The sequence below is a fragment of the Nycticebus coucang genome, chromosome 24 (genome assembly GCF_027406575.1).
Source record: "Nycticebus coucang isolate mNycCou1 chromosome 24, mNycCou1.pri, whole genome shotgun sequence".
Taxonomy (NCBI): domain Eukaryota; kingdom Metazoa; phylum Chordata; class Mammalia; order Primates; family Lorisidae; genus Nycticebus; species Nycticebus coucang.
The window spans coordinates 15,199,280-15,216,644 of record NC_069803.1 but is presented as its reverse complement, the minus strand read 5'-3'; the positions used below and the strand labels follow the sequence as shown (position 1 = coordinate 15,216,644).

At 46.7% G+C, this 17,365-nt stretch overlaps 1 protein-coding gene across 5 annotated transcripts in view; it reads left to right on the top strand.

Annotated features, from left to right (window-relative positions):
- The window catches only part of DLC1 (DLC1 Rho GTPase activating protein), a 418,657-nt gene extending 401,654 nt beyond the window's left edge, over positions 1 to 17,003 (top strand). For 3 of the 5 annotated variants that reach the window (XM_053578337.1, XM_053578340.1, XM_053578341.1), the window contains 10 exons: positions 400 to 1,823; positions 2,465 to 2,641; positions 5,147 to 5,306; positions 5,424 to 5,622; positions 7,181 to 7,394; positions 9,384 to 9,498; positions 10,738 to 10,956; positions 11,743 to 11,960; positions 13,528 to 13,701; positions 14,405 to 17,003. In XM_053578337.1, coding sequence (XP_053434312.1) covers positions 400 to 1,823; positions 2,465 to 2,641; positions 5,147 to 5,306; positions 5,424 to 5,622; positions 7,181 to 7,394; positions 9,384 to 9,498; positions 10,738 to 10,956; positions 11,743 to 11,960; positions 13,528 to 13,701; positions 14,405 to 14,525 — 3,021 coding nt within the window. In that variant the 3' untranslated portion in view covers positions 14,526 to 17,003. Of the gene's footprint in view, positions 1 to 399; positions 1,824 to 2,464; positions 2,642 to 5,146; positions 5,307 to 5,423; positions 5,623 to 7,180; positions 7,401 to 9,383; positions 9,499 to 10,737; positions 10,957 to 11,742; positions 11,961 to 13,527; positions 13,702 to 14,404 lie in introns of all 5 variants that reach the window. The other 2 variants (XM_053578336.1, XM_053578339.1) reach the window with 1 other exon arrangement.
- The last annotated feature ends 362 nt before the right edge of the window (positions 17,004 to 17,365 follow it).

The window sequence follows — 17,365 nt, the reverse complement described above, 5'->3', positions numbered from 1 at the left end:
ACCTTTTTAATTGCAAAGGGTAATATAAACACGTGCTAACAGCAGACAGCACAACTGGAGGCCATCCAGAGGCAGTTCCACTGGTTGCTGACTCCAGTTCAAAATATTTAGCATGCCTGGAATTTTCACCGATCTCAGAGGTTTCCTCTGTGAACAATTAAAGAACGGCCTATAGATCCTGGAGTTTCCATAAAATCACTCTTATTTAGCTTGCAGCGTTTGGTCATGCTTTCTCCTGTTAAAATTCTTTTAAATACATCTTTGTTATTAAAAAAAAAAGTAAGAAAGTGTAAGGGGGAATGGACTGTGGCGGGGTTCTGAGCTGTCTGGCCCTCGCACACACCCACTCCGTGCTGGCTGCCGGCCCCGGGCTGTGAATGGTTTATTTCTATCTTACAGAGTGACGATTCAGATGAGGACGAGCCTTGTGCCATAAGTGGCAAATGGACTTTCCAGAGGGACAGCAAGAGGTGGTCCCGGCTTGAAGAGTTTGATGTCTTTTCTCCAAAGGAGGACCCGATCCCTGGGTCCCCAGATGATTCTCACCTGAAGGATGTTGCGAGCCCCGGGGACATGCTGATGGACCTTGTGGAGTGCCAGGAAGTGTCCTCCTTCCGCAGCCTGAGCAGCACCAGCAGCCTCCCCAGCCACGTGCCCCCCAGCGAGGACACCATGACCCCCCGGACTAACTCGGTCACCAGCGTCTGCTCCTCCAGCAACTTTGCAGGCCATGACGACTCCTTCTGCAGCCTGCCCTCTCCCAAGGAACTGTCCAGCTTCAGCTTCAGCATGAAAGGCCATGAGAAAAGCACCAAGTCCAAGACACGCAGCCTGCTGAAACGGATGGAGAGCCTGAAGCTCAAGGGCTCCCACCACAGCAAGCACAAAGCACCTGCCAAGCTGGGGCTGGTTATCAGCGGGCCCATTCTGCACGAGGGGGTGGATGAGGACAAGCTGAAGCAGCTGAACTGCGTGGAGATCTCAGCCCTCAACGGCAACCGCATCAACGTCCCCATGGTACGAAAGAGGAGCGTCTCCAACTCCACGCAGACCAGCAGCAGCAGCAGCCAGTCGGAGACCAGCAGCGCCGTCAGCACACCTAGCCCCGTCACCAGGACCCGGAGCCTCAGTGCCTGCAACAAGCGGGTGGGCATGTATTTAGAGGGCTTCGATCCCTTCAACCAGTCGACGTTTAACAACGTAATGGAACAGAACTTTAAAAACCGCGAGAGCTACCCAGAGGACACCGTGTTCTATATCCCCGAAGATCACAAGCCTGGCACTTTCCCTAAGGCCCTCTCCAATGGCAGTTTCTCCCCCTCAGGGAATAACAGCTCAGTGAACTGGAGGACAGGGAGCTTCCACGGCTCTGGCCATATCAGCCTAAGGAGGGAAAACAGCGGCGACAGCCCCAAGGAGCTCAAGAGGCGCAATTCCTCCAGCTCTGTGAGCAGCCGTCTCAGCATCTACGATAACGTGCCGGGCTCCATCCTCTATTCCAGTTCAGGAGACCTGGCTGACCTGGAGAACGAGGACATCTTCCCAGAGCTGGACGACATTCTCTACCACGTGAAAGGGATGCAACGTATAGTCAATCAGTGGTCGGAGAAGTTTTCGGATGAGGGAGACTCCGATTCGGCCCTGGACTCAGTCTCTCCCTGCCCATCCTCTCCAAAACAGATACACCTGGATGTGGACAACGATCGCACCACACCCAGTGACCTGGACAGCACGGGCAACTCCCTGAACGAACCCGAAGAGCCCTCCGACATCCCGGAGCGAAGGGATTCTGGGGTTGGGGCGTCCCTGACCAGGTCCACCAGGTAAGAGCCTTTCTCCTCCCTCCAGACTGGGGAGAGAGGATGAGAAGGAGACTGCTTCCACTTGTTCTGTGGGAGGAAATGAGATTAAGTCTGGCAATTTCCAGTCTTTCGAATTCCTAAGGAAGGTGTCAGACCAGGAAATGCCAACATTGAAAAAGAATGGACGTTACTGAATGGGTATAGGGTTCCAGATGGGGAAGAATGGAAAGAATTTGGGAGACGGAGGCTTCTGATGGTAGCACAAACAATGTAAATGGACTCAGTGCCACTGAACTGTACACTTACAAATGGTGAAGATGAAAGCCAGGCGTGGTGGTGGGGGCTAGTGGTCCCAGCTACTCAGGAAGCTGAGATAGGAGGGTGGCTTTAGCCCAGGAGTTGTGAGGCAGCAGTGAGCTGTGATGACACCACTGCACTCCAGCCTGGACTACAGAGCAAGGCCTTCGCTCTTTAAAAAAGAAAAATGCTAAAATGGTAAATTTTCTGTTGTGTGTTAAGGGGGAGGAGGAAAGGAAATGGATGGGATATAGGAATTGAGTCCTCTCAGTTTGTAACCTAAGATGCCAGCGAGCAGTGCATTGCTGATTTCATGTCCACCTGTTACAAGCCTCGTGCTCACTCCCCGGCCTCTTCTCTCACAGGCACAGACTGAGATGGCACAGTTTCCAGAGCTCTCACCGGCCCAGCCTGAACTCCGTGTCGCTGCAGATAAACTGCCAGTCTGTGGCCCAGATGAACCTGCTGCAGAAATACTCGCTCCTGAAGTTAACGGCCCTGCTGGAAAAATACACCCCCTCCAACAAGCATGGTTTCAGCTGGTGAGAGTTTAAACTGTCATTGAAAGTGATACTTTCCGTCAGCTCCTTGAGGCTGTCCCCATGCTAAGCATATGACAGGTCTGTCATTGATGAGTATCTTTAGCCTGTCATCCTACAGCAATCAGTCTCTGCATTCCTCAGGTCCCGTGTGACACTGCAAAAGCTAGGGCAGTTTTAGGGCATTATCAGTATGGGTTGCTTAATGGAGTTTTCAGTTCTCTGAGTGACAAATTGCCAGTTGATGGGGTGGGATGAGAATGCATTGCTCTTAACATCACCTGGAATAGCGCCTCCTTCCCCGTGGTAGGTAAATATATGTGCAGTATCACTTTGTATTTATAGAAGGGAGAAAGAAAAATGTTAAGATATTATGAGACCATCTCCAAAATGCTTGCTGTACAGTATGTGGCCTTATAACCCCATCGATGCACATTTGGAGAAATCATTTTGCATGCAAGTACTTGCAGAATCACTTGGAGACCTACCTGCACAAAGGGGTTTATGTTTTTTCTTCCCAGTAAAGACTCTCAAATGGAATAGTACATGTAAGGAATTCACTACACTGAGATATAGACTAAAATATCGATAATGATAAAATGTATTAGGCGAATTGTTCCTGATTCTTCGTATTATTATTATTATTATTATTTGTGTGTGTGCAGTTTTTGGCCGGGGCTGGATTTGAACCCGCCACCTCTGGCATATGGGGCCAGTGCCCGACTCCTTTGAGCCACAGGCGTCGCTCCTGTTCCTGATTATTTTTAAAAATATAGCCCTGGTGTATAATATGACACATAGAATCTTAGGCGAGATGGGTTGTGAACGTGACCTAAAATCTATACACCTCTTAATTTTTCTGCTATTTGTACAAAGCGGAAAAAGGTCTTTAGATTGACATCCGAGTGCATTCTGCAGTGTCAGCGGGGTGGTCTTCCATCTTTAAAATAATCTAAGTCTTTTATTGCCCCGTTGCATAATTGTGTTTTACACAAACGGAGAAGCAGCCCATTTGTGTGGCAAACCCCAGTTACATTGGTAAAGCAACGTAACTGTTCCTTCCCTCTCCAACTCCTCCTGTCCGAGGACTCATAGTGAGTTTAACTTCAGCATCAAAGCACCTCCTGTTCAAAGGCTGTTATTATGTGAGCCTTGCTAAATACAGAAGTTGTTTGTTCTGAATGACAGAAATAAGTATTGACCGGTTTATCCTCACATGCTTCAGATTCTCGGTGGGAATCGTAATGTGTTCTTTCCACATTCCGCTGCTGGGCCTTTCTCCCCCGACAAAGCAAGTATTATGCACACTTACAGCCGTGATACCATATACTTAACTGTATGCAGCTACAAACTGGGCTCTGTGCTGTGCTTTATACCTTTTCCGGAGCTATAAACAGTACCGTGCCATGGCTGTTGGTAAGCGCTCCAAAGTGGCCATGCTCTGCAGAGATCCTCTGTGCTTGGAGTAATATTTTCCCTGCTGGCTATTTAAAACTGCATATTTTAGATTCTCCTTTCTGAATCGCTCCCCCCTCCCCCCTTGCCACCAAACCCTCAAGAATCTCAAAGTCCATAATAACTTCTTGAGTTCTGGTCAGTTTTTCCAGTGAGTCGAAACCAAATGTAAAAGCCTCGCATTGTGGGATCTGTGGAACACGGAGAAATTCTGCTCAGAGTTCTTTTCCTGTTTGGCCTTGCCCTTTCTTGTCCCATTCCGAGAGGTCATTTGGAGAGCTGAAGTTTCTACTTGACAGCCTCAACGCATGACATCAGTTTCCTGCTGGTGCTTATACTGCTGGGCCTGGGGGAGGGGAAGACCTGCTTTCAGGACTCGGGAGGCTGGGATAGGCTCACAGACCTCCCCTTGTGCCTTTTCCATCCTCCCTTAGAAACCTAAAGATGTTATATTCTCCAGGAACATCAGAAGGAGAGTTTATTTTGACTTTGGTCATTCGCCGTTGAGCTCTGGAGTCGCTTCTGCCATTGTTAGACTAACATGGTGTGTTTGCTGTTTTCCCATCCAGTGTCCACTGAACACTGTGGCCTTCAATACTTTGGAGCTCATCAAGCACTCAGAGGAGATTCTGTCCCTTTTTCAAGAGAAATAGGAGCTTCTTTTTCACACTCTATCAGAAGCACATATGAAATGTTGACTTCTGCCATTTTGTGAGGAAGTTAATGAGCTCCCTAAGACGGTAGACCCCAGCTCTCAAGTTCAACAGTAGAAGGACAACCCCAACTGAGGAGATGTGTCTGGGCCTCACAACCCCAACTCTTAGTCTAGAATAGCATTGTCCAACAGGCCACTCTGAGCGGCGGAATATGTGCACAGCCTAGTACAGGAGCTACTGGCAGCAAATGAGAGGGGGTGGGAGCCCTTGTAATGTGGCTGGTACTACTGAACTGAAATTGCTATGCTGTTCACAGGCTTCTCCTGCAGCTATAAGACAGGTGTAGAGGGACAAGTTAACCTACCTCACTCCTATCCCCACCCTGTTCTTTAAACAGGGCTGTGCCCAAGTTCATGAAAAGGATCAAGGTTCCAGACTACAAGGACCGGCATGTGTTTGGGGTGCCTCTGACGGTCAACGTGCAGCGCACGGGGCAGCCCCTACCCCAGAGCATCCTGCAGGCTATGCGTTACCTCCGGAACCACTGTTTGGACCAGGTGAGGACCACTGCCCGTGCCACCGCCATACACGGCGCTTCATCTGACCTTGTTCTGAAGGAGCTGCTTCCAGCTCAGTGCTCCTGACAGTTAATGGAATGTTTCTCTTCCAACAAGGTTGGGCTCTTCAGAAAATCGGGGGTCAAATCCCGGATTCAGGCTCTGCGCCAGATGAATGAAGGTGCCCTAGACTGTGTCAACTACGAGGGACAGTCTGCTTACGACGTGGCAGACATGCTGAAGCAGTACTTCCGAGACCTTCCTGAGCCGCTCATGACGAACAAGCTCTCGGAAACCTTTCTGCAGATCTACCAGTGTGAGCATTCTTTGATCTTAGGACTGGTGGTGCTGGGAGAAAGTGGGAACCACTGGAGCCTCGGTTCCTTTGATGTTGTTCTTTGATGACACATGTCATCAATTTCCTCCCTTCCTCCTTGGGACAGGTAGTTCTGTCTACTTACAGAATGATGTGAAAATAAACTCCCCGGTCGGTAATGACTGGAGCGGTTGTTCATTTTTACATCCTGATCCAGTTCGTTCTCTCATTTGCTTCTAGACCAGTGTTATCTGAGATGCTCAGGTAAAGATTAGATACCAAGATCTCTTGTCCCACCTTTTCTGTAGACATTTCAGTTGCTTCACAGCCTCTCTAGCATGGCTGTTGTGCTTAAAATTTCACAGGTGCCCGTGTGTTCTGTCTTGCTATAAAATGAATAAATAATCTTTCTCTGTTATTCATCCCAGCCTCTGCCAGAAATACTTGGGAAAACAATAGCCAAGCCCTTCTCACTTTTATGTAAAGCTTAAAGCAAACAGTTGTCTAAATTAATGATCAAGATGAGGATTGTAGCTTTTACAGCCTGGTGTTTTTCTTGGCTCCGTGCGGTATTACAGCAATGTAATTTAAAAGCAGCCTCTCTTAGCGATCAAATTGTCTTGAGAACTGGCGTATTGGACTTTATTTTATGAGACATGGAGCTGGTCTGGATTATTTCATTAGTTGTTTCATCCTTTCATATTTTATGAAAACACAGGTCACATTTTCCCCGCCAAGGTATTTGTTATGTACTGTAACCATGGAGCTGTTTAATCAGGTTGTCCTATGGAGCTGTGTCTGAGTGACTTGATTTTTTCCACCACGTGCTTTTTAAAACATGTGTCAAGTAAGGGAGACCTGAAGGTCAAGTTTCCTATGTGTAGATTATAGTATGGGCTGATTTGCATTTGTATTTTGACATCTCTATATGCAATTTTATAACAGCCTCTCCCTACCTTCAAAAGACTCAAGAATTACTAGTTCAGTATGCCTGTTGTTTAATTTGGTGGAATAATTTAGCAACTTAACTTTGGGCATTTCAAGGATGAGCAAATCAGTTAAACTTAGGAAAGTCCTCCAACATACTATAGATTTTATAGTTGAGGCAAAGAGTGTTCGGTTCTTATCCTCTGGAATATACTGTGAATAAGATTCTCCATGGATACAAGACAGAAGTATCAAGGGTATAATGTTTGCAGTAATTGAGATTGGTAAACTGCCAATTTTTAAAAAAATGCTCAGGAAAGAAAAAAACTGTTCTGTAAACCAAAAGAACAGGCCTCCTCAGAGCTCTACTCTGAGGTAGATTTAAGAGTGTTTTGGTATTGTGGGTGTTTAAAATTTTTTAACTCCTCCACCAGGCAGGAAATACTTGAGGGCAGTGACACCGGCGGCCATTCATAATTTTTTCCATCCTAACCTCTAGTTAGTACGTTTTCTGCGAGTGCTTGTTCAGTACGGGCGGAGGTATGAGATGCTGGTATTTACTTTGGGACGTTTCCTTGCGATGTGTGTGGAAAATCACCAGGTTGATGGGGGAAATGCTGGTGTCCCGCAGATGTGCCCAAGGACCAGCGCCTCCAGGCCATCAAGGCCGCCGTGATGCTCCTTCCTGACGACAACCGGGAGGTTCTCCAGACGCTTCTTTATTTCTTGAGCGATGTCACAGCAGCTGTGAAAGAAAACCAGATGACGCCGACCAACCTGGCCGTGTGCTTAGCGCCTTCACTCTTCCATCTCAACACCCTGAAGAGAGAGAATTCCTCCCCAAGGTACAGGTCGGTTGGGTGGTGCCTGTTATGTGATTTTATTGGATTTTTACCTGAACCAATCAGACCACCTTCACGCACAGCCCATGCCCCTCCACCACACCTCTGCCTTTTCTCTCCGCCCTGGGGCAGTGACTTTCTAGACCATCTGATAACAACCAGAATTGTGAGAGAGCAAGTTTTGGATCCCTACCTTGCGTGGCAAGTATTTGTTCTTGAGGCAAGTCTAGTAAAAGCAACGTTCCTTCTGCCAGCAAAGAGTCATGCAAGTTACTGGCCTTAAAAACTGGATGGAGATTAAGACTCCTGCTACCTTGAACTCTGCATGGTCAGTAAAGCCAAACTCCAGGCCTGTGGGGGAAGTTGAAAGGAAATAGCCTAAAAGAACTAAGAATAGTGTTGAGCTTCAGGGGTGATTCTATTTGGGGTCTGGCTGAAGCCAGTTGTTTGCAAAACTCCTGCCTACAACACACATAATAATAAGTTTGGAGTAGCTGTGTAGAAAGTCAGGAAATCCGAAAAATAACACAAGCTGATCATTACTAAGCACTTATTCTGTATCAGGCACAGAATGATGCCCTTTTCATTCATTATCTCATTTAACTCCCAAAACAGGCCTGGGCTTGGTGGCTCACACCTATAATCAATCCTAGCACTCTTGCAGGCAGAGGTGGGTGGATCACCTGAGCTCAGGAGTTCAAGACCAGCCTGAACAAGAGCAAGACCCCATCTCTACTAAAAATAGAAAAACTAGCCGGTGTTGTGGTGGGCACTTGTAGTCCCAGCTGCTTGGGAGGCTGAGGCAAAAGGATCACTTGAGCCGTAGAGTTTGAGGTTGCTGTGAGCTATGATGCCACAGCACTCTACCCAGGGCATAGAGTGAGACTCCGTCTCAAAAATAATAATAGTAATAATAATTCCCAAAACAATTAGGAGATGAAGACACTGTGAGCATCTTTTTGACATATAAGGAAAGGGAGACGTAGGGGAAGTTAATTGAGTAAGCAATTTGCCTATATCTGGCGGGAAGAGGTGACAGGGAATTCTAGCTTTGTACTTTTATGACAATTTCATGTAAAGCCCTTCTAGGGGAACATATGAGAAAAATGGGCACTAACTGGGCTTATACCTGCTGATCCTTTTCCTCAGCCCTAAAGGAGCTTAAACAGTACATATTATCTCTTAGCTAGAGCTGTGGGACCTACCTGGGCTAGTTGAAGTTAGTTTTGCTTCTGAAAGCCACTTCATGTTTAAATATCTTTTTAACTACATTAGAACCTCCCTAGTTGACCACCTCCCCACACTGACCACCTCCTTAGGTTGACCTAATTTTGACAGACCAGACATGCACCCCATGTGCATCTCAGTAGAGCAGGCCTAGTTCCTTATGTTGACCACCTGCGCATTGTGACCACTTTGTTACCGTCCCTTGGGTGGTCAACTTACAGAGGTCCTATTGTAGTTCTAAAAGCTTCTATTGGGGCATTCCAGTGGCAGTGGGATGGAGAATGAGAGATGAGTAGAAGTGGGAGATCCGATAAGGTTAAGATAAAACCGGTAAGAAACTGTAGATGTGTCTCTCACCTCCAGGAGGATGGGATCCTGTATATTTAAACAGTTAAGAACAGGGGCACTTTCACTCCATGTTCCAGTGACTCCCACCCCACACCCTTCCAGAGCTGCCTCTTCCTCCCCACCATGCCTACAGAGACCTCACAAGCCACCTGTTTAAGTTAGAAACAAAGACTGAACAAAATGTCTTTATATCACCTGGATTTCATTATGTGAACAGATCTCTTTAGTGTTTCTTTATGTCGTTGATAAAACTCTGAGAGCCACAGGTGTCCAAATTAAAAGCTCTCTTAAACCACTTAACAACAAGTAGACTCCAGAAAAATGTTCTTTTCCCCTCCTTTGTCTTCTCTGGATAATACCTTGATTGCAAGTATATAAATATTTGAGTCCTTTCTTTCCTGCGTTTCTTCTATGTAGGGTAATGCAAAGAAAACAAAGTCTGGGCAAACCAGATCAGAAAGATTTGAATGAAAACCTAGCTGCCACTCAAGGGCTGGCCCATATGATTGCTGAGTGCAAGAAGCTGTTCCAGGTAAGGGTTTGAGAAGCTTGGGTCCTTAGTTAAGGATGATGTGAACAGGTACAAAATCTTAGGCTTGATACTTCTTCATGTCTTAACCAAAAGATTGTTTCCACCACTGGAGATTATATCCCTAGCTTGAGATCATCTTATTCATATATTATAACATACAAGCTTGTTAGAGTTCATGTTTAATGAAATTGCCCAACTTTAGAATATTCCTTTATGAGCAACAAATGGCCTGAACTAACACTCTGCATCTGAGAAATTTGCTTAATTAATGTAACTTATTAGCCCACTATTCTAACTACCAAAAGTGATACATTTATGGAGGTGGTCTGTTTATAAATGCACAATCGGCAGAGATGCTCTTCCATCATCTGGGAAGATGTGTGCCCTGCCTAGATCCAGGCCATGGTGTCTGCCCCGCCTCCTCCCTGGTGACGCAGACAGGTGGACGCACCTCCTCTGAGGGTCCAGGCCGCGGTGTCTGCCCCGCCTCCTCCCTGGCGACGCGGACAGGTGGACGCACCTCCTCTGAGGGTCCAGGCCGCGGTGTCTGCCCCGCCTCCTCCCTGGCGACGCGGACAGGTGGACGCACCTCCTCTGAGGGTCCAGGCCGCGGTGTCTGCCCCGCCTCCTCCCTGGCGACGCGGACAGGTGGACGCACCTCCTCTGAGGGTCCAGGCCGCGGTGTCTGCCCCGCCTCCTCCCTGGCGACGCAGACAGGTGGACGCACCTCCTCTGAGGGTCCAGGCCGCGGTGTCTGCCCCGCCTCCTCCCTGGCGACGCAGACAGGTGGACGCACCTCCTCTGAGGGTCCAGGCCGCGGTGTCTGCCCCGCCTCCTCCCTGGCGACGCGGACAGGTGGACGCACCTCCTCTGAGGGTCCAGGCCGCGGTGTCTGCCCCGCCTCCTCCCTGGCGACGCGGACAGGTGGACGCACCTCCTCTGAGGGTCCAGGCCGCGGTGTCTACCCCGCCTCCTCCCTGGCGACGCGGACAGGTGGACGCACCTCCTCTGAGGGTCCAGGCCGCGGTGTCTGCCCCGCCTCCTCCCTGGCGACGCGGACAGGTGGACGCACCTCCTCTGTGGGTCCAGGCCGCGGTGTCTGCCCCGCCTCCTCCCTGGTGACGCAGACAGGTGGACGCACCTCCTCTGTGGGTCCAGGCCGCGGTGTCTGCCCCGCCTCCTCCCTGGCGACGCAGACAGGTGGACTCAACTCCTCTGTGCCCCTCTTGTTCTGCACAGGTTCCTGACGAAATGAGCCGCTGCCGTAATTCCTATACTGAACAAGAGCTGAAGCCCCTCACCCTGGAGGCCCTGGGCCGCCTGAGTAATCACGAGTCCACTGACTACCAGCACTTCCTCCAGGACTGTGTGGACGGCCTGTTCAAAGAGGTGAAAGAGAAGTTTAAAGGCTGGGTCAGCTACTCTACTTCTGAGCAGGCTGAGCTGTCCTATAAGAAGGTAAGTCTTCTCCCGACTGTCAGCCAATTCTGGTGGTCAGAGATAAATTTTGGGTTTTTCAGAGATAAAGTCTCTGCCAGCTGTAATCTCTATGGGGATCTGGAGCCCAGATTCCTGCAGCTGGGCAGGCAGGCGGTTCAGACTCCCCAGGTAAGAGTAGAAACCAGTCAGGTGAGCAGTAGCATTGATCTGGTCTAACATGTTAGTAAGAAGATTGGGGTTCCACACAATCACACCAGCGTTCCCCAGAATGTTTTACTGTTGGTATTGAGTTCTGGAGTATTTTACCACATGCTGACGTTTTTCCATAATTGGTCGGTCTGTTTTCTTGTCCCTCTACTCTTGTTCCTTTAAAGTGCGCAGTGAGCTTGAGGCAGGGATTCACTTGCTAGGGCTGGCAAGTCCCTCCAAGGCAGACCTCAGCCTTGTAGGTCTGCAGGAGGTATTTGTTGATACTATCTTTGCCACTGTGGAAATAAACAGTGAGGGCAGGTTGGATGGCCACACAGGTTTGCGGATGCAGGTGGATGATCTTACTTTATTACATTCACTCTGATACAGTGCTCAGAGACACAAACGTAATCGTTTCGACTAGAACTGACCAACCACTATTTTGCATACTCTCTGGATTGTTCTTGAATATATTTGCGGACAGCAGCCTAGTAAAGTCATTGATTAATTCATTAGACTTTGCACGTACAACTTTGTCCCCAGCTAGCAATTTGTCTTCAAAGTCTGGGTGTACCTGGATCGTCTCAGCACTGAGAAATATGTCCTCTTTTTCAGTTGAGTGAAGGACCCCCTTTAAGGCTTTGGAGATCAACAATTGACGTCCCTGCTTCACCTGAAGAAATCTTAAAGCGCCTACTAAAAGAACAGCACCTCTGGGACGCAGACCTGTTGGATTCAAAAGTGATTGAAATTCTGGACAGTCAGACTGAAATTTACCAGTATGTCCAGAACAGCATGGCTCCCCACCCTGCCCGGGACTACGTAGTTTTGAGGTGAGAGCTTCTAAATTGTTTCTTGTGGCAAGGATGACTCAATATCAGAACCCAGCCTATATGTCACTGAATCTTAACGAGATGATTAAATTATTTGAAGTAGAACAGAACACCTCCAGAAAAGTAGCAAATCTTCCTATATATAGGAAATATATCTACATTTATTCCCGCAGTATGTTCCTCATTTTGAATAGTTTGAATTCTCTTGGAACTGATCTCAGAAAGAGAGGCCTATTCAAATGAATATGTTTATTGGTAGCAGATTTTTGCCCCTTTTAGGATAGATTTTTCTAGTTAGAAACAACTAGTGAATGAATAAGCCAGGAAATAACATTTGAGTCCCAAGGGAGCTGTGGTAAAGGCTGGTTTATATGCAATTCATAAATTCTCCGGAGACATCTCTGAAGGAGGAATTCCAAAAATCTTGGAGGAAATGTCACGTTGGGAGTCCAGCACTTTTCCAACAAGCAGCGCTCCTTTGGGTGTCCAAGGTCTAAGACATTTGTGAAATAGAAAAACGGTTTTAAGAGCCACTTCAAGCTGATTCTCTTTTTAAGAAGGAGCGGGTCTGAGCACACATCTCACTTTGCAGAAGCGGCTTTGTGCAAAGCTCCTTGCTCAGGAGTCCTTCTCCATCAGTAGTGTCTTGGTCTGTTTTGTGTTGCTGTAAGTGAATACCACAGCCTGGGTATTTTATAATGAATAGATCTCTGTTTGGCTCTTAGGTCTGGAGGCTGGGAAGGCCAAGACTGAGGGGTCACACCTGGAGAGGACCTTCTTTTTCTTTTTTTAGAGACAGAGTCTCAGTATGTCAACCTCAGTAGGGTGCCGTAGCATCATAGCTCACAGCAACCTCCAACTCTTGGGCTTAAACAATTCTTTTGCCTTAGCCTCCCAAGTAGCTGGGACAACAGGTGACCAACACAAAACCTGGCTATTTTTTGTTGTAGTTGTCGTTGTTTAGCAGGGCCGGGCTGGGTTCAAACCCACGAGCCCCAGCGTAAGTGGCTGGCACCATTAACCACTGTGCTATGGGCGCTGAGCCAGGAGAGGACCTTGCCGCCCTCTCCCATGGCAGAAGGACAAAGAGAAGGCAAGAAAGAACAAAAGAATGAACTTGAAGCCTCACGCCCTTTTGTAGTCAGCCTGAATCCACCTTGCCTTAGGCCCCACCTCCCAACATTAGAGTTTAAGGTTCTAGCACATGGTTTGGGGCATATATTTGTACTATAGCAAGAGCAGGGTCCCCAACCTTTTTTAGCACCAGGGACTGGTCTCTTTGAAGATGTTATTCCATGGACGGGGGGGGGGGGGTGGGTAGTGGTAACTAGGACAGGAGACAGACGGAAGGCAATTACACTGTGTAGCCTGGTTCCTAACAGGCTGTGGACAGGTACCAGTCCACAGCCTAGGGGTGGGGAACCCTAGGCTTATGCCCTTTACCCAGGCCTTGGTCACACATACAGCCCAGCCACTGAGCCTGGCCCCTCAGCTGTGTCCATCAAGAGTGAGATACCATTTTAAACCAGAAGATACCATTTTCTCCCCTCTGGTTTTGTCTCTACAGGACCTGGAGGACTAATTTACCCAAGGGCGCGTGTGCACTTTTGCTCACTTCTGTGGACCACGACCGGGCACCTGTGGTGGGTGTGAGGGTTAATGTGCTCTTGTCCCGGTATTTGATTGAACCCTGCGGGCCAGGAAAATCCAAACTCACCTATATGTGCAGAGCTGATTTGAGGTACGTTCTAATTCTCACTTTTTGACAAAGTGTGAAGATCGTGAAGAACTGTGGTTCCCAGTGCTCAGGCCGTGGATTGGTACCTGTCTGTGGCCTGTTGGGATTGGGCTGTACAGGGTCACTATGTGAGCTCTAGCTCCTCCCCTCCCCCATCCCTAGAAAAATTGTCTTCCATGAAACTAGTCCCTGGTGTGAAAAGCAGTCCAGTCCTTGGCCTGTTAGGAACGGGGCCAGCACAGCAGGCCAGCAGGGTAGTGAGTGGCAGGTGAGCCACCCAGCCGTTCCCCATGGCTCTCATCACCACCTGAGCTCCACCTGCTGGAAGATCCCTGCCCCTGCCATAAAACTGGTCCATGGTTCCCGAAAGGTTGGGGGCCGCTGGTGAAGAAGATACAGACGTTTTGTCTGATGTGAAGGATGTCTTAAATGAATAAATCCACGATTGCTCCTTGGTTCCTTTGTGAAGAGAGCGGTGCTTGTAAAGGGACAGCTTCCTGTGCATTGGTCTTTTGCATACCAAGTCCTAAGTTGAAGCCCTTAGAAAATGCAGCACAAAAGCAATGCAAAAAGGGTAGTTCTGCCACGAGTTTAAAGCCATGGAAAGGATGGACGTTACGTGTTTGAACCAACAGGCAGATGTTTCTCATTTCAGTTCAGTGCGTTCTAACCTAACGCGTTCATCCGCTTTTCTTTTCCGTGATAGGGGCCACATGCCAGAGTGGTACACAAAATCTTTTGGACATTTGTGTGCAGCTGAGGTTGTCAAAATCCGGGACTCCTTCACAAACCAGAACACTGAAACCAAAGACACCAAATCGAGGTGATTACTGAAGCAAAGCAACTGTGTCTACCATCCAGGTGTTTCTTTCTAGAACCTTGCCAGTCAGTTCCTTGAAAAATGGGTTCTGTGATCCTCAAACAAAGAGAACTACAAGTTGAAGTGTGTAGGAATTGACTCTCGCAATTTGATACATTTTTGAAGCTGCTTCCTGTTTGTTTAAGGTCTACGTAGCTAGACCTTGACTGGAATATGTGAGACTGTGCAAAAAAAAAAAATGTATTTGTATTCTTATTCAAGTTGCTTCTGAGAAGCAAAGCTCTAAATACATTGCAGAAGATAATGAAGATGTTTGTTCTCTTGTGATATTGGTGTATGAATCCTGTGTCATTTGGCCGTGTGCGAAGAGGCTGGTGTATCCACTGGAATAGTTGGTACTCTTCGACATGTTTTCTCACTGAGATGCGCAGAGAAAGGTTTGCACAGAGGAGCGTGAATGTGTATTTGTTGCTGGTTGAGTGGCATAGATGGATGCGTTGGAACGCAGTGTCTGGCACACTGAGACGCCTCCGAGAAGGATATTGATGCATCGGGTGCATTTGAACCTGAAATATCTGACTACCCTATGGATCCTGTAGAAAGGGCTCCTAACACCCTTAATAAGTTTATGAAGCTGGGTTTTTTTCCCCCAATTATTAATCATTTTTTTCCTACACCAATCCTTTCTGTACTTGAATTATAATAGATTTGCTCTGATATCCACTTCAAATGCAGTTTGTTTTTGAACCTGACTGCATATAGTGATGGAGTTTGAACTGGCAGAGATTAGTTCAAGAATGAACTCCCTCACCACCAGCCTCACTAGCTCCAAAACACAGCTGTGATTTTGAGAGGTGAAAATGAAGCATTCTACCATTTACTTCTCAATCAAGCATCACAACTTTTTCCTTATTAAAATTATTTGCATTTTTGTGTTTATAACAGAAACCTTTCAGACACTGTGTGTATAAAAACATAGGAAACTATGACTATCCCAGGGAAATCTCTGCAAATTTAACCCAGCCACAAAAGACCTTTGTATGTTGTTGTTGTTGTTGTTGTTGTTTTGGTGGTAGTTATTAGCATTCCTAAGAGCTGCCACTTTATCAATTGGGGTTGCTCTTATCAGCAAATAGGTTTTCTGGTTTTATAACTTCTTGCTTTATTTTGGTTTTCCTAAATTTATCTTTTTCATCTTTAGAATACCTTTGAAATACATTTTTGTGGCAATGGAAAATTTAATAATCATAGCAAAACACCAGAAAAACAAAAAAAAGCAAATATTTTTTGGAAGGGTGGTCTTTATTCAGGTTTTAGTGTCATGGTAAAGATTGAATCAAGAGACAGTATTAGTAAATTTATTTCGTATGGATCAAAAGTGAATAATGTATGAATGAGAGTTGTAAGAAGGATTTTTATTTTGTTATAACCTAATTTAGTTACCATAGTCAGTGTTATTATCAGAGGGTTTTCTTTTTTTTGGAAGAATTTCACAGGAGTTCAGATTAGAATTTTAATATTTGAGTATGTGGGGTATCCCTGTTGCTCATGAAGATATACTTGTATATTCCATTTTGATGGCTTCTGGATTTGTAAGATTGTATGTTGTATATACCAATTCTATTAAAAAAACATGTGCACGTGTGCACTGTGCTTCCAAACATAGATAAAGCATGATGATAAAGATTATTATTTAAAATATACTTGTATTTATACCTCAGATATTCTTTTGGGTTTTTGTACCTCAAGGCTTTCTTTTTTGTTTTCCCTGTTGTAAATACACTTCACGTGAATACAGTCTAAATGAAAAAATTAAGTAAAAGGAAGAGGTTTATAACTTGCTCTCTATCTGTACAGACTATATTCAATAACTGCACTATTAAATGTTTAAAGTAAGGGAAAAGTCTGGCCTGCTTTCCTTTTGCAATTCACTCCCACCCCTAAAACCACAGCCTGTAAGGCAGAACATTCTAGCATCGCCTAAAACCAAACAGATAGGTTTGCTGAAGGAAAAGTCGGACTGCAAATCATTCCAAGGCCGAACTGCAACTGAGCCACTTACTCACAAACAGGAAACCCTGGTGAAGGTTCAGGAAGCTTGGAGACTCCCTCCAGACAAAGGTCCAGTTAGGGAAGGATGCTGAGAAAGTCAGAACAGGCAGCAGAAGCTGAAAGAGGCACGTAAGCAGAGTCAAGGTCACCAACTGAGTCCACAACAGGCCTCTTTCCGGCTTGTTCAGCCTCCCTGTTGAAAGGATTCCTTATGTATTTGAAAAGAAGAATTTGAAGGATATGAACATTTTCAAGAACTCTGCTGAGGTCGCGTAAAGCAATATCACAGCGTGCTTGTGTGACTAGTCGCCTAGATTGTAAGCTCTCTGGCCGAGAGCAGGGCTCCTCTCCCACACAACTTTATACTCCCCTGCCGCGGCTTTCAGTATTTTGTACTTGTAGGCACCTAATAAATTTATTATTTGCTCAACTGTATTGGTTGCGTTAGCTTCTGTTATTTCAAAGGGAAGAGCATCTTGGGTTTTGTGCTCCTTAAATCCTCACGTCCACTCATCACTGTCCACTCAGAGATTGCAGGGATTGGAAATTGTTACACCTAATGGGATCTTAAAGTTTAAAAATGAAAAAGATGACATAAATTGTGAAGCCTAGGGCGCAGTGGCTCACGCCTGTAATCCCAGCACTGTGGGAGGCTGAGGAGGGAGAATTGCTTGAGCTCAGGAGTTTGAGAATTACCTGAGCAAGAGTGAGACCCCGACTCCTAAAAAAATGGAAAAACCCAGCCGGGCCCCGTGGTGAGCACCTGTAATCCCAGCAGCTTTGGAGTCTGAGGCA